Raw genomic sequence first — 19,430 nt, forward strand, 5'->3', positions numbered from 1 at the left:
CCGTTAACTAGTCGCGTCCACGTGCCACGGCGGCGTGGTCGTCCTCATTCGTCAATCGCCACCCATCTCCCATCCTCCCATCCCCTCTACCCGTCGAAACCCTAGCCAGCAATCCCGGCAAAAATCTCGCTCCGCCGCCACCTCGCCATGGGCAAGAAGCGGAAGCTCGAGACCAAACCCGCGGCAGCCGCTAAGGCTTCCCCGGCCACCGCGGCCAAGTCCACCACCGCTAGGGCCGCCGGCCTATCCGAGGTCATCGCCCCCGTCGCGGCGGTGAAGGAGGAGCCCCAGATGGCGGGCGGCGAGGAGGAGGAAGAGGAGGAGGAAGTGGAGGTCGAGGAGGAGGTGGAGGTCGAGGAGGAAGTAGAGGTCGAGGAGGAGGAGGAGGAGGAGGACGAAGAAGAGGCGGGCGAAGGCGAGAGTGACCCGGCCTCGATCCAGGCGCTGCTGGATTCCTTCCCCAAGGACCAGCTCGTCGAGCTGCTCCGCGACGCGGCCGTCGCGCACCGCGACGTGCGAAGCGCCGTCCGGCGCGTGGCCGATGCCGACCCGGCTCAGCGGAAGATCTTCGTCCACGGCCTCGGCTGGGACGCCACCGCCGACACCCTCACCGAGGCGTTCACCCCCTACGGCGAGATCGAGGACCTCAGGGTCGTCACCGACCGCAACACCGGCAAGTGCAAGGGGTACGGGTTCATCCTCTTCCGCCACCGCTCGGGCGCCCGTGCTGCGCTCCGCGAGCCCCAGAAGAAGATTGGGAACCGCAACACTGCCTGCCAGCTCGCCTCTGTGGGCCCTGTCCCGGCTGGAGGTGCGGTCAGCAACCCTGTGCCAGCCCCAGCTCAGTTGCAGCTGCCGCCTGTGTCAGAGTATACCCAGCGCAAGATATTTGTCAGCAATGTTGGTGCAGATATCGACCCGCAGAAACTGTTTCTATTCTTTGCAAGGTATGGTGAGATTGAGGAGGGTCCGCTGGGTCTTGACAAGGTCACTGGGAAACCCAAGGGATTTGCTCTTTTTGTCTACAAGACCATTGAGAGTGCCAAGAAGGCTCTTGAGGAGCCGCATAAGCATTTCGAGGGAGTTGTGCTGCACTGCCAGAAGGCAATTGATGGACCAAAGTCCAACAAAATAGGAGGGCATGGAGGCTTTTACGGTGCTGGGGCTTCAAGTGGGAGCAAGGGGGTTGCTGGTTATGGAGCTACTAGTCATTCTCTGCCCGGAAGCGTTGGTATTGGCCAGCCGATGTCACCTTTGGCTCCCAGCTTGGCTTCAATGCCGGGAGGTATTGCTGCTGCTCCAGGGGTGGATCCTGCTCTGGGGCAGGCCTTGACAGCTTTGCTTGCCTCCCAGGGGGCTGGGCTGAATTTGAATAGCATTCTGGGAGTTGGTGCTAATGGAGGGGTGCCTCCGCAGGGGGCATCTGGAGCACTGGGTGGTAGCGGTCTGCCAGGGATGCAAGGTGGTTATTTGGGTGGCTATGGTGGTTCTGGTGGGTATGGGAGTGCACCAGGGGGGCCTGGAAGAAATTACATGGGCCATTAGGTAAGATTTGGTAGGTGGATGTACCCTAACTGCCAGAAGCTACAGATACTTCTTATTTCAGTTTCATGTCTCGCATTTTTACTTGTTTTGGAACAGAAGTTAGTTTTGCATTTATAGAAATATTATACTCAACACTATCATTGCCGTTTAAGAATAACCTTTCGTTTACATTGTTTTCTAGTTTAGATATTATGTTTCCATGCTAAACATATATTCATGATAAAAAATAAAAATTAGCATGCCCCTGGTAGAACATTTAGTTATCTTTTCATGTTTAGTTTTTTTGAAACTGCAGGCCTGCTGCTAAGTCAGGGCTAGAGTATTTCCAATTTGCAATCACGACTTAAAAACTGTTACCGTCTTCATCTAGGTCTTTTCAATAATTGCCTGTTATCATCCCATTTTCCGCATGTGGGCTAGCTGTGCTATTAGCTAGAGGCTAATCGTCCGATTGTACAGTATCCTTGATAGGTCATTACCAATTGCAAGCATATATTTGAGGTTTGTGACAAGTCCTGTCATTTTTATGTGATTCAGTTTTGCTGTTCAGTGTTCCCTGCATTCAACATGTAACCTGCATTGTAATATATTAGTTCAGTTATTGGCATACAGTATGCTTGATAAGCAATTTTCGTATGCCCTGTGCAAGCATACATTTTGGACTCATGGCAAATCCTAATGTTTTCACGGGACTCGGTTTTGCACTTAATATTGTTTGACATGCATACAAGTGTCTGCGTTGACCCTGTAACCTATTTTGTGTTGCTTGTTCTGAACTGACAGTCCAGACAGCAAAACCGCAGTTTTTGTTTTATTGGAAAGGTTATCTTTGTTGCGTACACAAATACTAGCTTTGGGAATTGTTTCACTTATTTTTATCTATCTTGCTACTTGACAGGATGGTTATAACTATTTTACTGTGGCCAGATGATTCTACATGTCCCTGCTTGGCACTTATAAACTTTTTAAAGCTGATTCTGGCTACTCAATTACACTTATGGTCAAAGTTTTCGTAGGAACCTTGATTTCCTCCACCTATCGTTTCAAAAATGAAACAGTGCTTTGTACAACTATTTAGATTTTCAAAAGGCCATCTTGTGGCTTGCAAGACTATTGTAAAAGACTTCATGTGGATTTAAAGAACTGCGGTATTGAAGGACATTACTTATTTCGTATTTTCTGTGTACGGTTTTCAAAAGGCCATCTTGTGGCTTGCGAGACTATTGTAAAAGACAAGTGGATTTAAAGCACTGTGGTATTTAAAGACAATAATGTTTTCGTGTTCTTTTATGCGGTTTTTAAAAGTCTACCTTGTGGCTTGCGAGACTATTGTAAATGATTTCATGTGGATTTCAACTATTGTTTTGTTTTCACTTTTTTATGTATGATAAACCCGTTGGTGTCACGTTTAAGCATAATTTATACTCTGCATTGGACATTGGTAAGTGCCGTTTCAGTTACCATCCTAATTTTGAGGCAATGCCTCTATTTCTAAACACAGGTGGATACACTCCTTGTTTTGAGGAAGTGATCCTTCTTACTTTGTAAGTAATGTGCTTTATTTTGGATAAACTCGTAGGTTGGTTATAGAGAATATTTGCCTATTCAAGTGTTTTATGATTATATTTTAAAAAGGGGCTACTACATGTTGATGAAGCACTTTCTCTATTTTTGTTGCCTGGTATTTCTGCACTGATGATCCTGCATAAATAACACTCTGATCGTGAAGCCAAGGTGTAATCCTGTGAGATACTACCTGTAGTCTGATAAATTTTGGAAATAATTATCAGACGTGACAAATCTATGGTTTTGGAGGAGCCTCATTGTGCAGCATTTTCTCCCTCTTATTGCCACTCAGAATTCATCCAAATCCTTATACTTAATCCAGATGTGTTGGTGTTTATCTGGGGAATGGGGATGATCAAATTTCATTTGCTGTTTTGCTTGTATGAAATTGCTTTCTGTGTCCTGTTAGCATTTCATCAGCAGCCTGTGTCTTGTTAGTATTTCTTTTGGCTTATCATGTAGAGACTAAGAGTCTCAGGAAAGTTTTCTGTTTTATTCTCTGTACTGTAGAACTGATTATGGACTGCACACCAGTGTATGCCATCTGACTTTGCAGGGACCAATTATGCATTGTTGACAAAGGAAGCCTCTGTTTTATACATCTCATTGCTTTTTAGAAGTGCAGGGCCATTGCCAATTTGTCATACTCTGCATGACCACATAAGAACACCTCTTTGTGAGTTGTGACTATGACAATGAAGGCATCATATACTTGATTAGAATTGTATAAGAGCAACTGTCTGTCGTGTTAACCCTGAACTCTTAGGAATGTTTCTGAAGATGTTTTCTAGCCACCAAACTCTTGTTTCTTATTGCTTGAATTGGGAATTTGCAACTATTTAAGCTTTGATACAGGTTGTGGCATTGCCACGCTGTGTGATTTTTTTTATTACTTGAAGAGTCGGTATAGTCCTTGCTTCCAGTAATATACTACCAGCCCTTAGGAATGGAGAAACATAGGTCTGTTGTTGTGCCAATTTTGGTTTTGATATTTGCCATTGCTTTTCTAATGTTTAGACTCATGCCAGCACTGTGTAAAACTTGTTCTCTTTATGCCACAGCTGTAAGTTTCCAGTCCTGTAAGTTTCCAGTTGCATCAACCAAGCAAGTTTTGACACTGAAATTGGTTCGGCAGTGGGTGGTGGTATGTGTCTAAATAACCAAATCAATGCAAATATGGATATACCATAATAAAGCACAATGGCACAGACAGGGGCAGAGCTCAGGCTTTCATCGGGGTCCGCCGACCCTGACGATTTTAGAGAAAACAGTAGCAAATCACTGTATCTAGTTGGTAATTATTCAGTATGACCCCGTATTCTTCTGCCTAAGACCCCGATGCTCTTTTGTTCTGGCTTTGCCCCTGGGCACAGATCTAATTCTCCCTTTGCAATGTGCTATTTCACGCTGTTATTTCCCTGGGAGATCGGTAGTGCTTTTAAGTGCATTGTTACCACAATTTATCCTCATTCTAAGGCAGTCGAATAAAGTTGTTTAGTAGTTGTGGTATGGTGATTGATACTTTGATAGGATCCATACTGTTGAAGTGGCTGCGTAGTTGTAGACAGTATGTGCCATGGATGATCCAGTATCACTTGATTATTTCTCAGATCTGATGCTTCTATGGCCGGTTTGTTGTAGTGTTGTTTCATTTTTGCATTTGAGACAGGTAAGTAAGAAGGGCACGCATCCTAATTGTGCATATAGAAGCAGAAAGCTCTCTTCTGTAAGCTGACAAGGCCGGCAATCCGTTCAATTCTCAGACCAGGGGAGTGTTGCCCGCAAGAACCAAGGGAGGCAGGCGTGCTAGTGGTGCTTCAGCTTCAACGGTAATAGATGCAGGTGGATTGATGGAAATTCTGCTGTTTTGTTTGCTGGAACATGTCACGCCCGGCTCCTCCACAGGGCATGCTGTTGCAGTTGCGGCGTATAGAGGAATCTGACTGTAACCAGATGCTGTATCTTGAATTTCTTATGCTGACTTAATTGGGAATGTATTACATCATTACATGTATACTTGCAGCCTGATTCATTTAACCACGCAATGCCATCTGGGAATTTCACGCTACATGAATCTTTGCATGATTGTGCTGGGCTGTATCCCTTCTTACATGGGAGATGGGACTTTGATCAACCTCTTTGGCGATGACCACAGCAGCGAAAAACATTCGACATGCTCTCATGAACCATCATCGCAACATCGATTATCTGTATCGACACGGCGTGGGACATGAAACTAGCACGAAACCTGATTTCGTGGAATTTTATAATTTGCATTTTTGCACCAAATGCAACATGGGATTATCACTGCTCCAAGTTGAGTCCCTGTCTTTGGCGAGGAGTAGAAGGCTGGGGAGAGATTGCTTAACCGCCGGCGATCCGAATCCTATTCTAGTTGACATACCTAAAGCGTCTCCGGTTCTAGTTGACGCTGAAGCCTCTCTCCGATTCTGGATCCAAATCGTGCGCCGCCGTCCAGAGGCAACGGCGAGGAGACATAAAAGGTGAGGAGGGAAGTGAGTACTCCTCGTGAGGCGAGGGGAGAAGCCATGGCGGAGACGCAGCCGTGCAACGGCGACCACATGGCGGAGGACCACCCGAAACAGGCTGCGGCAGGCGCCGAGGACGCCGCCATGGACACCGAGGCCGGCGCCGGTGAGGGGCGGGGCGCCGCCGCGGTGGCGGGCCTCCTCCGCGGGTTTCTCGCCGTGCAGCAGCGCCGCGCCGAGGCCTACTCCACGCTACGGAGGTACCGCTGTCGTGCTCCGGCACGGCCATGCCACTCCGGTTTCCTACCAAAACCCTAACGCTATTATATTACTAGAGATTTTTGGTGATGAGCTAAGACTGTTTGGATTATGTAGTGTTGTAGGGCAGATTGGGCTTGGACTTTCTTATATGATTTTGTTTCATTCGATTAGCTGTGTACGATTTGCTTGGCGGTAACAAACGAGGGTGCATCCAGTTAAGAAAGGGGTTCGTGATTTGAGTTCTAGGATTTGTATGGGACGCAGAAACTTTATTGGAGCTTCATCTGGAACAGTTCAATTTCTTCCAGAAGCAGGAAATTTCTGGCCCAACTTGTGCCTAAATTTCTTCACCTCTTTTTTTGGCTTGTGATCAGCTGATCCCAGTCGTGTTGCTGACATCTGTGCTCCTGCCAACTTAGCTAGTGATTTTGGTTGTTTTAGTTCACATATGTTGTTTCTTGGCATCCTTGCACTGAGGCCACTTTCTTGTGTTTGTCTTTTTAGGTTTTGTTGCTGGTGCACTTTCTGGATTTGAGTTTATTTGCTGGGGCTGTTACAGTAGTTGTGCTAGTTTAGTTTTAGTGGATCGTGGTTCAAATTTTGAACTTACGATCCTTGCACTATGTATTGAAGTCTGTTATGGTTTAGGACTTGTAGAGCCATCTCTTGAACTTTTCCATACTTGATTTTCATCAGTTATCCACTGGACTGGTAGCAAAATTCCTGCTTCGAGCTTGTTGCAAGAGAGCAACATTGTAAACCTTGATGATCTCATGAAATAGAAATCTCAAAGAATTGAATATGGTAAATTCATGGTTTCACCGGTCCGCTGTCACATTTGCAATAAGGTCCTGGCTTTGACTTATTAGGAAGTTTAGTACTGAAATCTCTGAAGTTGTCGATTGTGCATTGAGTGGATTTTTACTTTCTTGCCTCTTTCATTCAAAGCATAGGCCATAATAATATGCCTAAAATTCTTCAGATCCAAAGTTTGATATTTTGTGCCATGTGAGCTTGGAAGAAATTTGAAAGGGGAAGGGATGAATGAATTAAAAAGGATCAATTTTCTTTGATTAACAGTATTCTCAGCCGTCGGGATATTTGATAAGAGCATCTCCAAGAGTGCCCAATAAATACTTCCAAAAACTAGTTTTGGGTAAGAAGGTGAAAAATAATGCTCCAACAGTGGTCCAATTCCGTTCCCAATTTTTTGGCATGTCCATTATCAGATCAATCCGGAGCCAAATTTCCTCCTTCCCTCTCCACTCCGAATCTGCGAGATTTTTGCGTAAAAGGCGACATGGCACTGCTTTTCTTTTATCCCCACGGGAAAAAAATGTCGCCCCCTTTTTTTCTCCTGCAGGAACATTTTTTTTCACCGAAAAATTTTGTTATTTTTCCTTTGGCCCATGGAGGGTGGCCCCATGTATAGACAATGTGGTAGCAATTAAAGTATTTTAGCAACTGATTTTGGGAATTGTTGGTGAAAAGTGCTTTTTTAACTCCCAATATCTTTTAGAAAGGTCCCAAAACTATTTTTTTGGAAGTCTATTGTTTAGGCACTCTTGGAGATGCTCTAAGGCCCATTTACATTTTGTTCTACTACCAATTGTACACAAGCTATTGTCTTTCTTGTGATATTAAAAGAAGCATACGTGATTCAATAGTATGTGCTGGATGTGTCATCATAATTTTAATTGCCACCCTTTTCCATCAGGACTGCTGCTGAATATTGTTCAGTAATTCCAATATGCATGTACACTTTCCAACATAGTATTTTATAATGTTCAGATGCATTGACGAAGAGGTCAGGTGGTCTGTCTCTGCATTAGTGTTTTACTCTTGTGTTTGTTGATCTGGCCTAAAATATGTTTGCTTTGCAGCCACTACAAAGTTAATTTAGCCCCCTGGTGTGTAAGATATTCACAAAGGAATCGAGGAATAATAGCAAAATGGTTTTTTCCTATTTATTCTTTATGTTTTCATGTTAGAACGGTTCAAGTGGTAAGTTGAAGATCCACATCACGGTTCTTTTCTGCTAATAACCAGGAATGTGGTTGTTTGGTACTTTGGTTAGTGTATTTTTGCAGTAAAGTTAAACCGTAGGTGTTGTTTTTGAGTCACTTGATTTCGACACACAACCTAAATGTTCATCTGCAACTCTGGTGCTGCATTAGCATATCTTTGTGTGAAAAGTACTTAATGACAATACTATTCTATGTAATCCTACCATTTTGTTTTGTCATTAAAGTCCTTGTAATAATATTGTAGGGGGTTTTCTGAATATATGGCTAATGGAGGTGAATTAGCTTATCAACAGCTGTGTGGAAATATTACATCGGAGTTCAACGATTGCTCGAAACAAGTTAGCTCTGTTTGACTCACGTTCTTCATATCCATAAAAATATCCTGTATCTAATAGTTTTTGCCCCCCTCAGGTCCTTGAAGTGATTTCCCTCCTCTCAGTGCCAGATTTTTGTCGTAGTGATCTTGCCGATTTACTGAAGGGTGTTCAAGCACATGAGAAAGAGAAGTTGCATTTGGTAAGCTATCTTGGGCACATTGTAAGGTTCTGTCTTCCATGGACCGTGAAATAATGCTTCCTTAAAATAATTAGAGTTCATGCATTCAGCTCTAGAGTGAAAACTTTATTGTTTCATATTAAAACATCAATGGTGCGTTTTTACATTTCATTTATCCTAGAAAAACCATGATTGTAGGAATTTTAGCATATAAGAGATCTTAGTCAGGTTTCTTATGCTTTATCCAAGCCAATTTTTTGACCAAACGCTAAAGGAAACTAAGTTTACGCCCTTTCCCTTTTTACTTTTATTTATTTATTTATTTATTTATCGTGAAACACAGACGGTCACAATTCATTGTGGCACACGTGTTAAGTTCAAAATGCTCCCAACTTAAAACTCCCTGTATTACAATATAAGTTGGTATTCATTGAATTGTTAAAGTGGCAAGGCTTGTTTGTTTTTTGAATGATAGTATTCCAGTTTTGCTACCTCTTCCTATTGCACCTGGTAGCTACATTAACCTTTTAGACCCCTACTATAGCACCACCAAATTGTGTCGTAGTCTAACTACTAAACCAGCAACCCTTTCTAGTTATGTGGGTGCTTTAACTGATTCACCTATGGTACTGGCCTTAATTTGAATGTAGGGCTAATTTTTGCTTGCAAAGTTGAAAATGCAACTTTGTTTCCATCATCTACTTTATATTTCTTCTGTAATGTCATTTTCTTTTTCTTCGGTTGTTGATCAGTTATGTCTCTTGTCGTCCTGTCTGGGTTCCCTGATTCCTGAAGACAGCGAAGATTCAGGTGTTAAAGAAAGCGGGCCGGCCTTCGGAGCGCCTGGTGAACCATGCGGACTGCAGGTCACGCAGCGTGACCCAGCATGTGTGCGTGCACGTCAAGGAGATCACGGAGGCTGCCGGCACCGAGGATGCCGAGGCGGATGCAGAATATGACGCAGCCCTCAAGGAGGCCATACAGGGCGTGCAGGAGGCCGTGACCAGCATAAACGAGCACATGGAGGAGGTGCGCTACGAGATCGACGCGCTCGAGGCAGAGACGGCTGAGAGCAGGTTGACCGAGGTTGAGGAGGCGTTCCCTGCTACCCTGTCTATAAAGTAGAAGAGATGTTGCGCGCGGCGGAGGACTGAAGATTACAGGCAGAAGTTGGCCGCGCGTGAAATGCTTTGGACTCTGTTCAGTTTAGAACTCTTGGTAATGGAACCTGAAGCAGATGGATATATGTATGTAGGTTAACTCATGTTACCAGTGTTCCTTCTAGAAAGAATGAAATTTGAACAGCTGATGATAACTCGTTGTATTTTGTCGATTCTTTGGAGAATTTAAGTTTGCCATCTTTTTGGGCGATGCAGAGGGAGGAGATGATCCGAATGTATGGGGATTTGTCAACAGGCAGACCATCAGCAAGAACTCTAGAACGGGGGCCTGTGTAGTGTAGATTTCCATGGCACGACTCTAGCTCGTTCCTTGTCTCTCTGAGCTCCTTTCTTTTTTTTAAAAAATGGAACCGAGTGGCATAGTTCAATTATAATTAAGAAAACTTGGTGCCTGCCTACTAGACTGTTTGGTGACTTGTCTCTGTTCGATTCATTTTTTAATCACTAATCTCTCCACCGAGTCCGGCCACACAAGCGTACCTAATAATTTTTAAACGTCATCCGCCTTAACATACAGGTTCTTGGTACACCGACGAAAAAGGAACTTGTCCTTTGCAGATATGAATCATGATCAAACACGTACGGTTCGATCATATCAATACGTAGAAACTGTGAAGGTGGTACCAACACATTCGTTATGAAATACTAGTTTCGTACTGATAATATGCGCTACTTTATGACTTGTAGTATTAATATAGAAGAAAATCGCATACTTAATGTTTAATGCGCAGTCGGACCGGTTAAGCTCAGTAGTTAGTAGTCAGAATGCGCCCTTTCAAATTTTCTGTCTGCTTTGATCCGAATGCACGTACGAGTGGACCTGATGCTGGCGCTGCACTTCCCTTTTCTCCAATCCTAACATTTGTTTTCATTTTTGTGCGCGTGCTTGGTTCCTGGGCAGATGATTAGGCGTCGCCGTCGGTAGCTATTGTGGACTTTTAGTCCTTGTTTCCCTCCTGGATTAAAGGGCAGTGCGATAAAAGAACATCCTAAAATTATATTGGGACAACAAATAATTTGAAATAAACTACTTTTAAGTTTTAGAACTTAAAAATGATCGTTTACCTAAATACCCATAATCAATAATACAATTATATAATCCACGTGGATTATAATCTTAAATTGGCAAGAATTTCTCTTCCTCAAGCAAAAAATAAAGGCTAATTTAGATGTCCTGTACTGCTGTACAGCGAAGGCTGGCTCGGTGGCTCAAGTATTCCTTTGCCTTTGCCACTCTTAGATCCTGTTTGGATCCACCATCTAAAGTTTAACTGGCTAAATTTAGCAGCTATGGATCCAAACAAGACCTAGTTAAATTTTAGTTGGCTAAAGATTCCTTTAGCTACTCCAATCCAACTAAACCAGCTAAATTGGTAAATGACTGAACTACCCCTCCACTGAGAGCATATCCGGTGCTACCGCGGATTATGGTGCTACCGTGCTACCAAACACGATAGCTCCTAAACCGTTGCATCAAAAATTCATCAAAAAATATAAATGTATAGCGCATGCAAACATCTATCATCATGCAAAGTTTGATTTGAACAAAAAAATTGTGCAAGGAGCAACAAAAAAGAGAAATCAACACTTGAATAGTTGTGGGTTGCGGATCAGCTATGAACCGTTGCACACGCAACTATTCAAGTGTTGATTTCTCTTTTTTTTTCCTCCTTAAAATTTTTTTTTCAACATCAAATTTTGCACGATGATAGATGTTTATATGCTCTATCCATTCATATTTTTGCATGATTTTTTATCCACCGGTTTAGGTGCTATCCTTTTTGGTAGCATGGTAGCACCTTAAGGACCAGTAGCACCGGATATGTTCTCCCCCTCCATTTCTCCTCGGGAAGATCCCCTCCCGCACAGCCTGTCCCGCTGCCTGCCGCTCCCTCGCGGGGGACTGCCGCTTGCTGGGCTCGCCGACGTCGGCTCCGATCGCCGCCTGCTCTGGCCGCCGCCCCTCCCCGCGCTCCCTTGTTGACGCTCGTTAGTGACACACTTTTAGTACCATTTAACTAGTATTTTCAGGTATATTCTTATACTAACCCGCCACTTGGCACCTGAAATAACCCCATATTCGCATATGTGTTGTGTTTTGGACCATATTATAAAATCACAAAAAATATGACATAGAAGGGCTTCTCTACAAGTTGAACCTGGGTCCGGAGTTTGGATATTGGAAGGTCCAAACACGAACATTGAACTGCAAGCCTGCGAGAGGAGCTGAAACTTGCGCAGGCCATATCTTCCTCATTCGAACTTCGATTGGGGTGAATTTACATGGGAAATTGCATGGCTCGATGAGATCTACAAAATTTCGTATGAAGCGCTCGGGCATTGGAGGCCAATAGAGGGTGTGCTGATCGGCCCAGAGGGATCTAGGCCGATCGGCCTAGCTCGCTTCTGGCCCCGATCATCGCACCCTTTCACCATGAGGAAGTCCACGACGTTCCTAGGGTTATTTTTCCTAAAAACTAGCTTCAAAGGCACCCCAACTGACGCCAACAACTATAAATATCAAGGACTTTCAACAAGAGAAGAAATAAGGATTATATCTGATCAGAGGACCTCCAGATAAGGGAGGAAACCCCTAGACCGATCGGCCTAAGTCCCTCGCACCTTCCCTCATCTTTGTTTTCAGTCAGGGTGTTCTCCAGGTGCTCCTTAGTCTCTTTATTCGTCAACATGTGTAAGATCATAGGATAAAACCTCTGTTCATCCCTAGGGTTGATATGATCCTTAATGTGTAACTGCTACATATTCTTTATGCCCATTAATGCATCATGGTCTATGTCATTGCAATGCTTCGTTTACATATGTGAGATCTCTATCATGTACAACATATGTTGTTAATAGAGTTTTTGGTAATCGTGGTGATTAGCTTAACTCTGCGGATGCTTCGATATAGTGTGTGTGAGCGAGGTGATTGATTATCCCTGCATAGTGACAATATGCAATGGGGAAAAGGCCGAGCGAGCACGTAACCGCTGTGATAACTAGTGAGGGCAACATCCATCTGTGTAGTAGATGCATATTCTTGTGAACCTAGATCCTAGGGAGGGAACACTTATATCTATCTCAATCTCCTATCTTCTGTTAACCTTTGCTATATTGCCTCAATCTCTGTTATTAGTTTAGTCTGTCTCTCTACACAATACATAACTCGGTTTCCTTAGCAAGATTAGTATAAAATGAGAGCCAACAATCCACTTGTTCCATGTAATGGTAAACCTTGGAGGAATACTCTAAGAGAAAAGCTACAACTGATCCGTGTGCTTGCGGTTCATGAATTGACGCACTAACTGCCTCAACACCCCCTCCGGCGCTGCCTCCCCGCGCGCCCCCCTTCCCACACGCGTCACCCCTTCCCACACGCCGCCCCCACCTCGCCGGCCACCGCCGCCGCGCGACTGCAGGTAAGTGGCTATGACGACCATAGAGTGGTAGCGCTGTCGCCGCGGGCACCCTCCCTGTTGTGTGGTGTGAAGATGGTGATGTTGCCCCAGCCAATGGCGTCCTTATGCACCTGGGGCTGGGTACGACAGAGGAGGACGGCGACGGGTCGGGGCTGCAGGTCGCGTCGTCGCCCTTCTCACCGGGTGCAGTGGCGATGGGGGCAGGAACTAGGACTACAACTTGGAGAAGAAAGGCGTCGAAGTTCCATTGAGGAGATTGATGGCGTCGAGAAGTGGGTGGCGGTGGCCCAGTCGGCGGAGGTGAGGTCCTCCCGACCGATGGCGAGGCAGCGCGCCGTGTAGGTGGCGGTGGGCGCACGCGGGTGGCGGTGGGTGGCAGCAGCGGTGATGCCAACCGCTGGCTCGGTTCTTGGCTCAGGCAGACGAAGAGGAAGAAGGGAGAAGGATGAGCTGAGAGAGACGATAAGATTGTCTTACGTGTGGGTCCCACCGGAGGGTAGCATGGTAACAATTAGTATTTAGCTAAGAAATAGCCCCACTAAAGGTTTAACTTAGCCAGCTAAAATAAGCTTCCCTCTAGCCGGTAAATCATACCCTCAGTGAGCTCGTCCTGCCGGAAATCGGCATGCCAAATCAAACCTTGTGCCGCTCAACATGCCAAATCAAACCTTATGCCGCCGCCCAAATCGAGGTAGCTTGTGTTAGAGTGCGCAGCGGATTCCAGCCTGACCCGCTATACCCATGTCCACGTACACCGGAGCCCATAACAATAAGATCTTGGACCTAACTCAACTCAAAAAACTAGCATGATGGGTGAGGGTTGCTCCACCTGTATGTTATGCTCCCCACCATCATTTTGTGACGTGAACTGAACCTAACAGCTTGTCCCGCAACAATCTCTCGCGTGGGTAACGTCACGGTCCTAGAGAGAAAGAAAGGAGACGGCAAGTAACACCAAAAAAACGAGAAAGGTTGCCCCCAAGACAGGACGCAAAGATACACATTTGCAAAGCTTTTCCTCATCCTGCCGTGCACTTTTGCGAGATAGCACAAGGTGTAGCGGAAACCGTCGACACCGAAAGCTGGGTCCGGTTCGCTCGCACGGCACTCCCCCGCCGCTCCAAAACGGAGATGCACGCGTGCTGTCTGCTGTGGTGTGGTTTGATTAGCCTTTTTTCCCTCGAAGATCTGGTTTGATTAGGCGTTAAGCATGGGTATAAACAAATAAACACTTCTTCGAAAAAAAAAAGTTAAACAAAGAAACACGCCATGAAGCCTGACTATAAAGCGGCCGCACCGTCGCACTTAACTAACCGCGCCGCGCCACTGACATATCCTTGTGCCCTCCTTATCCCCTCTCTCCCCCCACTTCCCTCGCCTCGCCTGCTCAATTCCTTCCTCCATCTCACGCCCGATTCCCGCGGGCGGGCTCGCAGATCCACGCACCGCGCGCGCGCGCACCGCCTCCGCCGTCCGTCCCACCGATGAGCAGCCGGCGGCGGGTCGAGGCATGCGACTCGTGGCGCCCGCCGCGGAGCCACGCCGTCCTCCTGCGCGCGGGGCCCCGGGTCCCGGCCTTCGCCTCGCTCTCCGTCCGCGAGGGTGGGGGGGACGCCGCGGCGGCCGTCGCCAAGGCGGTGGAGGAGGCGGTCGTCGTACGGGCCGGCGAGGGGAGGGAGCGGAGGGCGGCGGTGGGGGATGAGAAGGAGGAGGAGGAGGCTAAGGGGAAGAAGAAGGAGCGCAGGCTGCCCCCCGCGGCGCAGCTGGTGCGCCACCCGCTGGCGCTGCTGGCACTGGTGCCCCACAGCGCCGCGCTCTTCGCCGCGGGGGCCGCCGCCGGCGCCGCAGCCAAGACCGTCACCGCGCCGCTCGACCGCGTCAAGATACTCATGCAGGTAGGCACGCCACGCCACGCGCACTATCTCGCTCTGATTCCTCGCTCGTCCTCTTACTTACCGCTGCTGTGTGGGTGTGGCTAACGGGTTTTTGTTGCGCTGTTCTCCTTTGTAGACGCACAGCGTGCGGGTGGCTGGAGAGACCGCCAAGAAAGGGGTTGGATTCCTCGAGGTACCAATGCCATGAATCACTCCCTTTCCGCAATTTAATTTCGCTGCAACTGCAATGCTGTGCATTCAGAAATGCACCTTCCAGCTACAGGCGCTGCACAATGCCACAAAAGATTATCTCTAGCAAAATAACATGCGGCAGCTCAGAGGATTCTTCCACAAATCCCACAGCGACAATTTATAGTTCCAAATACAGTACTGTAAATAAGCCCGAGACTTCAGATTAAGGGCACTGGTGGGATAATTTAAGATAGGACTCACTGTGGACCTGTTTTTTTTAAAAAAACTCAATTGCATGGGTCCTTGGATGTTTCTCTGAGTCCTGGCCATGCTTATTGATGAGTGTATCAAAAATAGAGATCAGCACCAAATCTCTGTTGAAAAGCTATCATGCATGGTTCAAGCGGATCTACACTTAATGATACAATCAACAGCCCTTATTTAACATCATATGTACTGTGCTCAGTCCTGTATTAATATTCTTTTCATGAAGCCTTTGATTTCATATAGTTATTTGAACACAGCTTTAAAGATTATAGCCTAGTCTCTAGATTTCCGATTTAATGTTATAGTGAAGTAGTTATTATGGAATCTAAACATGGGTGCTAATGATCTATTCAAATCAGAGGTCCTAATCCTTGAGATGGGCATAAATTGTGTGCATAAAACCTTTTTTTCTTCTTGGATTAATAAGCTTGTAATTCTTTTGTAGAATTAGCTAGTTTTCTATTTCTTTTCATAGGTCATACTAGAAGTTGGTCTTTAGATAACAGTGTTATCTGATACATCTGTAATCATGTAGGCTATTGCAGACATTGGAAAAGAGGAGGGTCTTAAGGGTTACTGGAAAGGCAACCTTCCACAGGTGCTTGATATTCTCCATCATGCATATTATGGCTCATGCATGGTTTATCTTGTTGCCCTTGCTGATTATTCTTCGTAAATTTGGACCAGGTTATTCGCATAATTCCTTACAGCGCGGTGCAACTCTTCTCATATGAAGTTTACAAGGTCATAATTTCTCCCTTGTTACATGTATACTCAATTTATTTACATTCTTGCAATTTTCTCCCTTACAATGTTACTCTTTTGAATTCAGAAAATTTTCCGGAGGAAAGATGGAGAGCTTACTGTATTTGGGAGACTTGCTGCTGGTGCTTGTGCGGGCATGACATCTACACTAGTAATTTATTTATTTTCTTCCTCACTAGCAAATGCCCCTGCATTTTTAATTTGGCTAGATGTGTGAATTTGGATACATGTGGCTTCTGCTTTTGCCTTTTATTTGGTTATGGCAGATCCTGAACTTCGTCCTTGTACTTGCTCATAGGTTACTTACCCACTGGATGTTCTTCGGCTCAGGCTGGCAGTTCAATCTGGACACAGCACTATGTCTCAGGTAACAACTCTTGTAAATGCAAATTTCTGTTTTTGGAAATCAGCATAATCTGATGACTTTGTAGGTTGCTCTTAACATGCTGAGAGAAGAAGGATTGGCCTCTTTCTATGGAGGGTTGGGTCCATCTCTTATAGGAATTGCACCTTACATTGCCGTGAACTTCTGTGTTTTTGACCTGTAAGATTCCCTCTACTGCATATCAATACTATGGCACATGAAAGATGCTCTCAAAACTATATATTTGCATCTCATTTTTATGTGGCATTTTTTCCATCTATAGGATGAAGAAATCTGTACCAGAGAAGTACAAGAACAGAACAGAAACATCTTTAGCAACTGCTCTTCTTTCAGCAACATTTGCAACTTTGATGTGCTATCCCCTGGACACCGTTAGAAGACAAATGCAGATGAAAGGCACACCGTACAATACCATTTTTGATGCTATTCCAGGTATATATGGCAGCATTGTATGGATAATACATAACATTCGCTTGATCTCGCAATGTGAACTATGCTATTTGTTAGTTTTGCATGCTTGCTTGCTACTTTGTCCTTTATGAGAATGTTAAAACAAACCTTTTTAAACTCTTGTTAATGGCAAATGCAGGCATTGTGGAGCGTGATGGTCTAATTGGACTATACAGAGGTTTTGTGCCAAATGCTTTAAAAAATTTACCAAATAGCAGGTACCCTACCAATAAATTTTTCCCCAACACTGATAGCTAGTGGCATGTTTAACAGCACATGTAAATGTTCGTTTCTCTCAAATTTGTTATATGCATGCAGTATCAAACTGACCGCGTTTGACACGGTGAAGACACTGCTAGCTACTGGGCAGAAGGAGCTGGACAAATTAATACAAGAAAACCAGGAGAAAACAATCTAGGAAAGAGCCTTGTTCATTCTCTAAGGCTTGGGTAGAAAGGATGAGTCTTTGCATACTCCCATGTGCTGTGTTTCCTCCCTCCTGGGACCGTATTTTAGGATCTACAGGCAGCACATCCTTCTGTTCCTTTCCAAATTGGCCCTTCTGCGGAGTTTTCCTTAGCATACACATTCATAGAGGTAGAGAAGGCGTTGGAAGGAAATAAAAGGCAATGAGTTGATTTCTATAGTGTTAGCACAGATTTAGCTAGTGTCAGTAGGAGCATATCTTATTTATTTTAGTAGAGGATAGTGTATCAATGTCACTGCGAAATTTCCTTCAAAACTATAACTATACATCATATCCAGAACAATCGAATAGCATGGCGCAGATTCTCCTTGTCAATGAAATGACATCGTTGTTGTATTGAGCAGATTGGGTTGACTTGTATGGTAGTCTTAATATTTTACATCACAGATCGAAGGCTTGAGATTCGCTCGAGTGATTTTATTCAGCGTGACCTTGTGAACCATCTACTTGCCATTTTGTCGTTGAAGCCAGTTTGTTTTGGACAGGCAGACAATGGAACGAAAACAGTGAGTTTTAGCTTAGAGGGAGAGGATCAGTCATCAGAGGAAAGTTTACCTTTTTTTAAAAAAAATATTGAGGTAACCTTATCTGTATATTTGTACATCTGTAAGAAATAAAGTGGAATTAGTGCAGAAGCTGCCCTGCTCTTCCATGACCTAGATATGAAATTGTTGCTTGTAATGTGTGGGAACTCGATTCAAGGTTGCACTACCATGTATGTGCATGTGGCCGTGGGATTGAATACGATCTGAGACTCTGATTCAGCATTATACTACCCTGCTGGAGTTTGGATCTCACTTGCCCTGTTACTCTGCATGTCTGTTGTCCTTCAGACCTTCGCTAACATGGGTAAGAATTTTATATTTCCAATCTCACAGGCCAAATTGTTATTTTAGTTGAAGAACCTTTTTTTTTCTTTTTGTTGAAGAACATTTTGTTTCTTTTTGTGTTTTGTAACATCTCTTTTAAATAAATAATGTATCTTCTCGTGCTCTTCTCATGTTCTCGGGTAGCTAATGTCATGCTACCTTAGATGCTCCTAAGAAACAGGCTCCAAAGTGTTTGCAAGTAATGAAGTATTTCTTCATGCTCCCGATAACGAAAATAAAGCTCAATCTGGAGTCCATGGAGCTCATTTACAAAGGCTTGTAAGAGTTTAACACAACAGTCTAGATGTCCATATGACCATCTCTCTTTGCATTAGAACAAATGTATTGATGCTGTTTTAAGTAGTCTTATGTATTGATATCTAACTTATAGAAGATTTCACAGACAACACTTATAATCACTGGATTCTGATAACTTAATTTAGATGGAACAAATAAATACTTTGGGTTATATGATAATTACGACTCCTAAAATGATGAGTAAGGTGACTTTTAGCACTATAATTTAGGGGTGTTTGGATACCAGGGTTAAAGTTTAGTCCTGTTATATCGGATGTTCGGATGCTAATTAGGAGGACTGAATATGAGCTAATTATAAAATTAATTGCAGAACTTCTAGGCTAATTCGCGAGACGGATCTATTAAGCCTAATTAATCCATCATTAGCAATGGTTACTGTAGCACCACATTGTCAAATCATGGACTAATTAGGCTTAATAGATTCATCTCACGGATTAGACTCCATCTGTGTAATTTATTTTGTAATTAAACTATATTTAATACTTCTAATTAGTATCTAAACATCCGATGTGACAGGCTAAACTACAGCTCCCTCCACCCAAGCACCCCTTTGGCTTACAATAACCTTTTTTCTTGAATAATAATACCTCTTTCAATCCCTCCCTCTCTCTCACATCCAATTATAAAAGATCTCATGTTAGCGAATAGTAGACCATATATTTAATTATTTAAGGTTAAGAGCACATCTTATTCCGAGCTTTCGCAAAACTCACCAAATTTCGCCAAACTTTACCTTTCTGTCTGTCGTCTCTATGCGCGTGCCTACACGTGTAAATATTCATATCATACGACTTTCTTTTCTGAAAAAGAGTTCGCGAAGCGTCGGTTGCACGTTGGAGC

The 19,430-nt window shown here is 44.4% G+C and overlaps 3 protein-coding genes across 4 annotated transcripts; all 3 read left to right on the forward strand.

Annotated features, from left to right (window-relative positions):
* Window positions 1-19: 19 nt before the first annotated feature.
* Window positions 20-2,720, forward strand: LOC117857357 (RNA-binding protein P). 2 transcript variants are annotated; one of them, XM_034739985.2, is made up of 2 exons: window positions 20-1,555; window positions 2,444-2,720. In XM_034739985.2, the coding sequence occupies exon 1, from the start codon at window positions 148-150 to the stop codon at window positions 1,543-1,545; it is 1,398 nt and encodes a 465-aa protein (XP_034595876.1). In that variant the 5' UTR covers window positions 20-147; the 3' UTR covers window positions 1,546-1,555; window positions 2,444-2,720. The 2 variants fall into 2 exon arrangements, with proteins under 2 accessions (XP_034595876.1, XP_034595875.1); XM_034739984.2 differs by having other exon boundaries at window positions 20-1,545.
* A 259-nt stretch (window positions 2,721-2,979) lies between these two features.
* On the forward strand, window positions 2,980-9,754 carry LOC117857359 (uncharacterized). The gene is made up of 4 exons (XM_034739988.2): window positions 2,980-5,860; window positions 8,133-8,226; window positions 8,300-8,404; window positions 9,179-9,754. Exons 1-4 carry the CDS (start codon window positions 5,661-5,663, stop codon window positions 9,506-9,508), a joined length of 729 nt encoding a protein of 242 aa, XP_034595879.1. The 5' UTR covers window positions 2,980-5,660; the 3' UTR covers window positions 9,509-9,754.
* Window positions 9,755-14,296: 4,542 nt separating this feature from the next.
* On the forward strand, window positions 14,297-17,746 carry LOC117859170 (probable envelope ADP,ATP carrier protein, chloroplastic). Its single transcript, XM_034742371.2, has 10 exons — window positions 14,297-14,878; window positions 14,994-15,050; window positions 15,852-15,914; window positions 16,004-16,060; window positions 16,149-16,232; window positions 16,380-16,448; window positions 16,513-16,625; window positions 16,729-16,898; window positions 17,056-17,134; window positions 17,235-17,746. The coding sequence occupies exons 1-10, from the start codon at window positions 14,468-14,470 to the stop codon at window positions 17,332-17,334; spliced, it is 1,203 nt and encodes a 400-aa protein (XP_034598262.1). The 5' UTR covers window positions 14,297-14,467; the 3' UTR covers window positions 17,335-17,746.
* The last annotated feature ends 1,684 nt before the right edge of the window (window positions 17,747-19,430 follow it).

Source organism: Setaria viridis, chromosome 5, assembly GCF_005286985.2.
Source record: "Setaria viridis chromosome 5, Setaria_viridis_v4.0, whole genome shotgun sequence".
Lineage (NCBI taxonomy): Eukaryota > Viridiplantae > Streptophyta > Magnoliopsida > Poales > Poaceae > Setaria > Setaria viridis.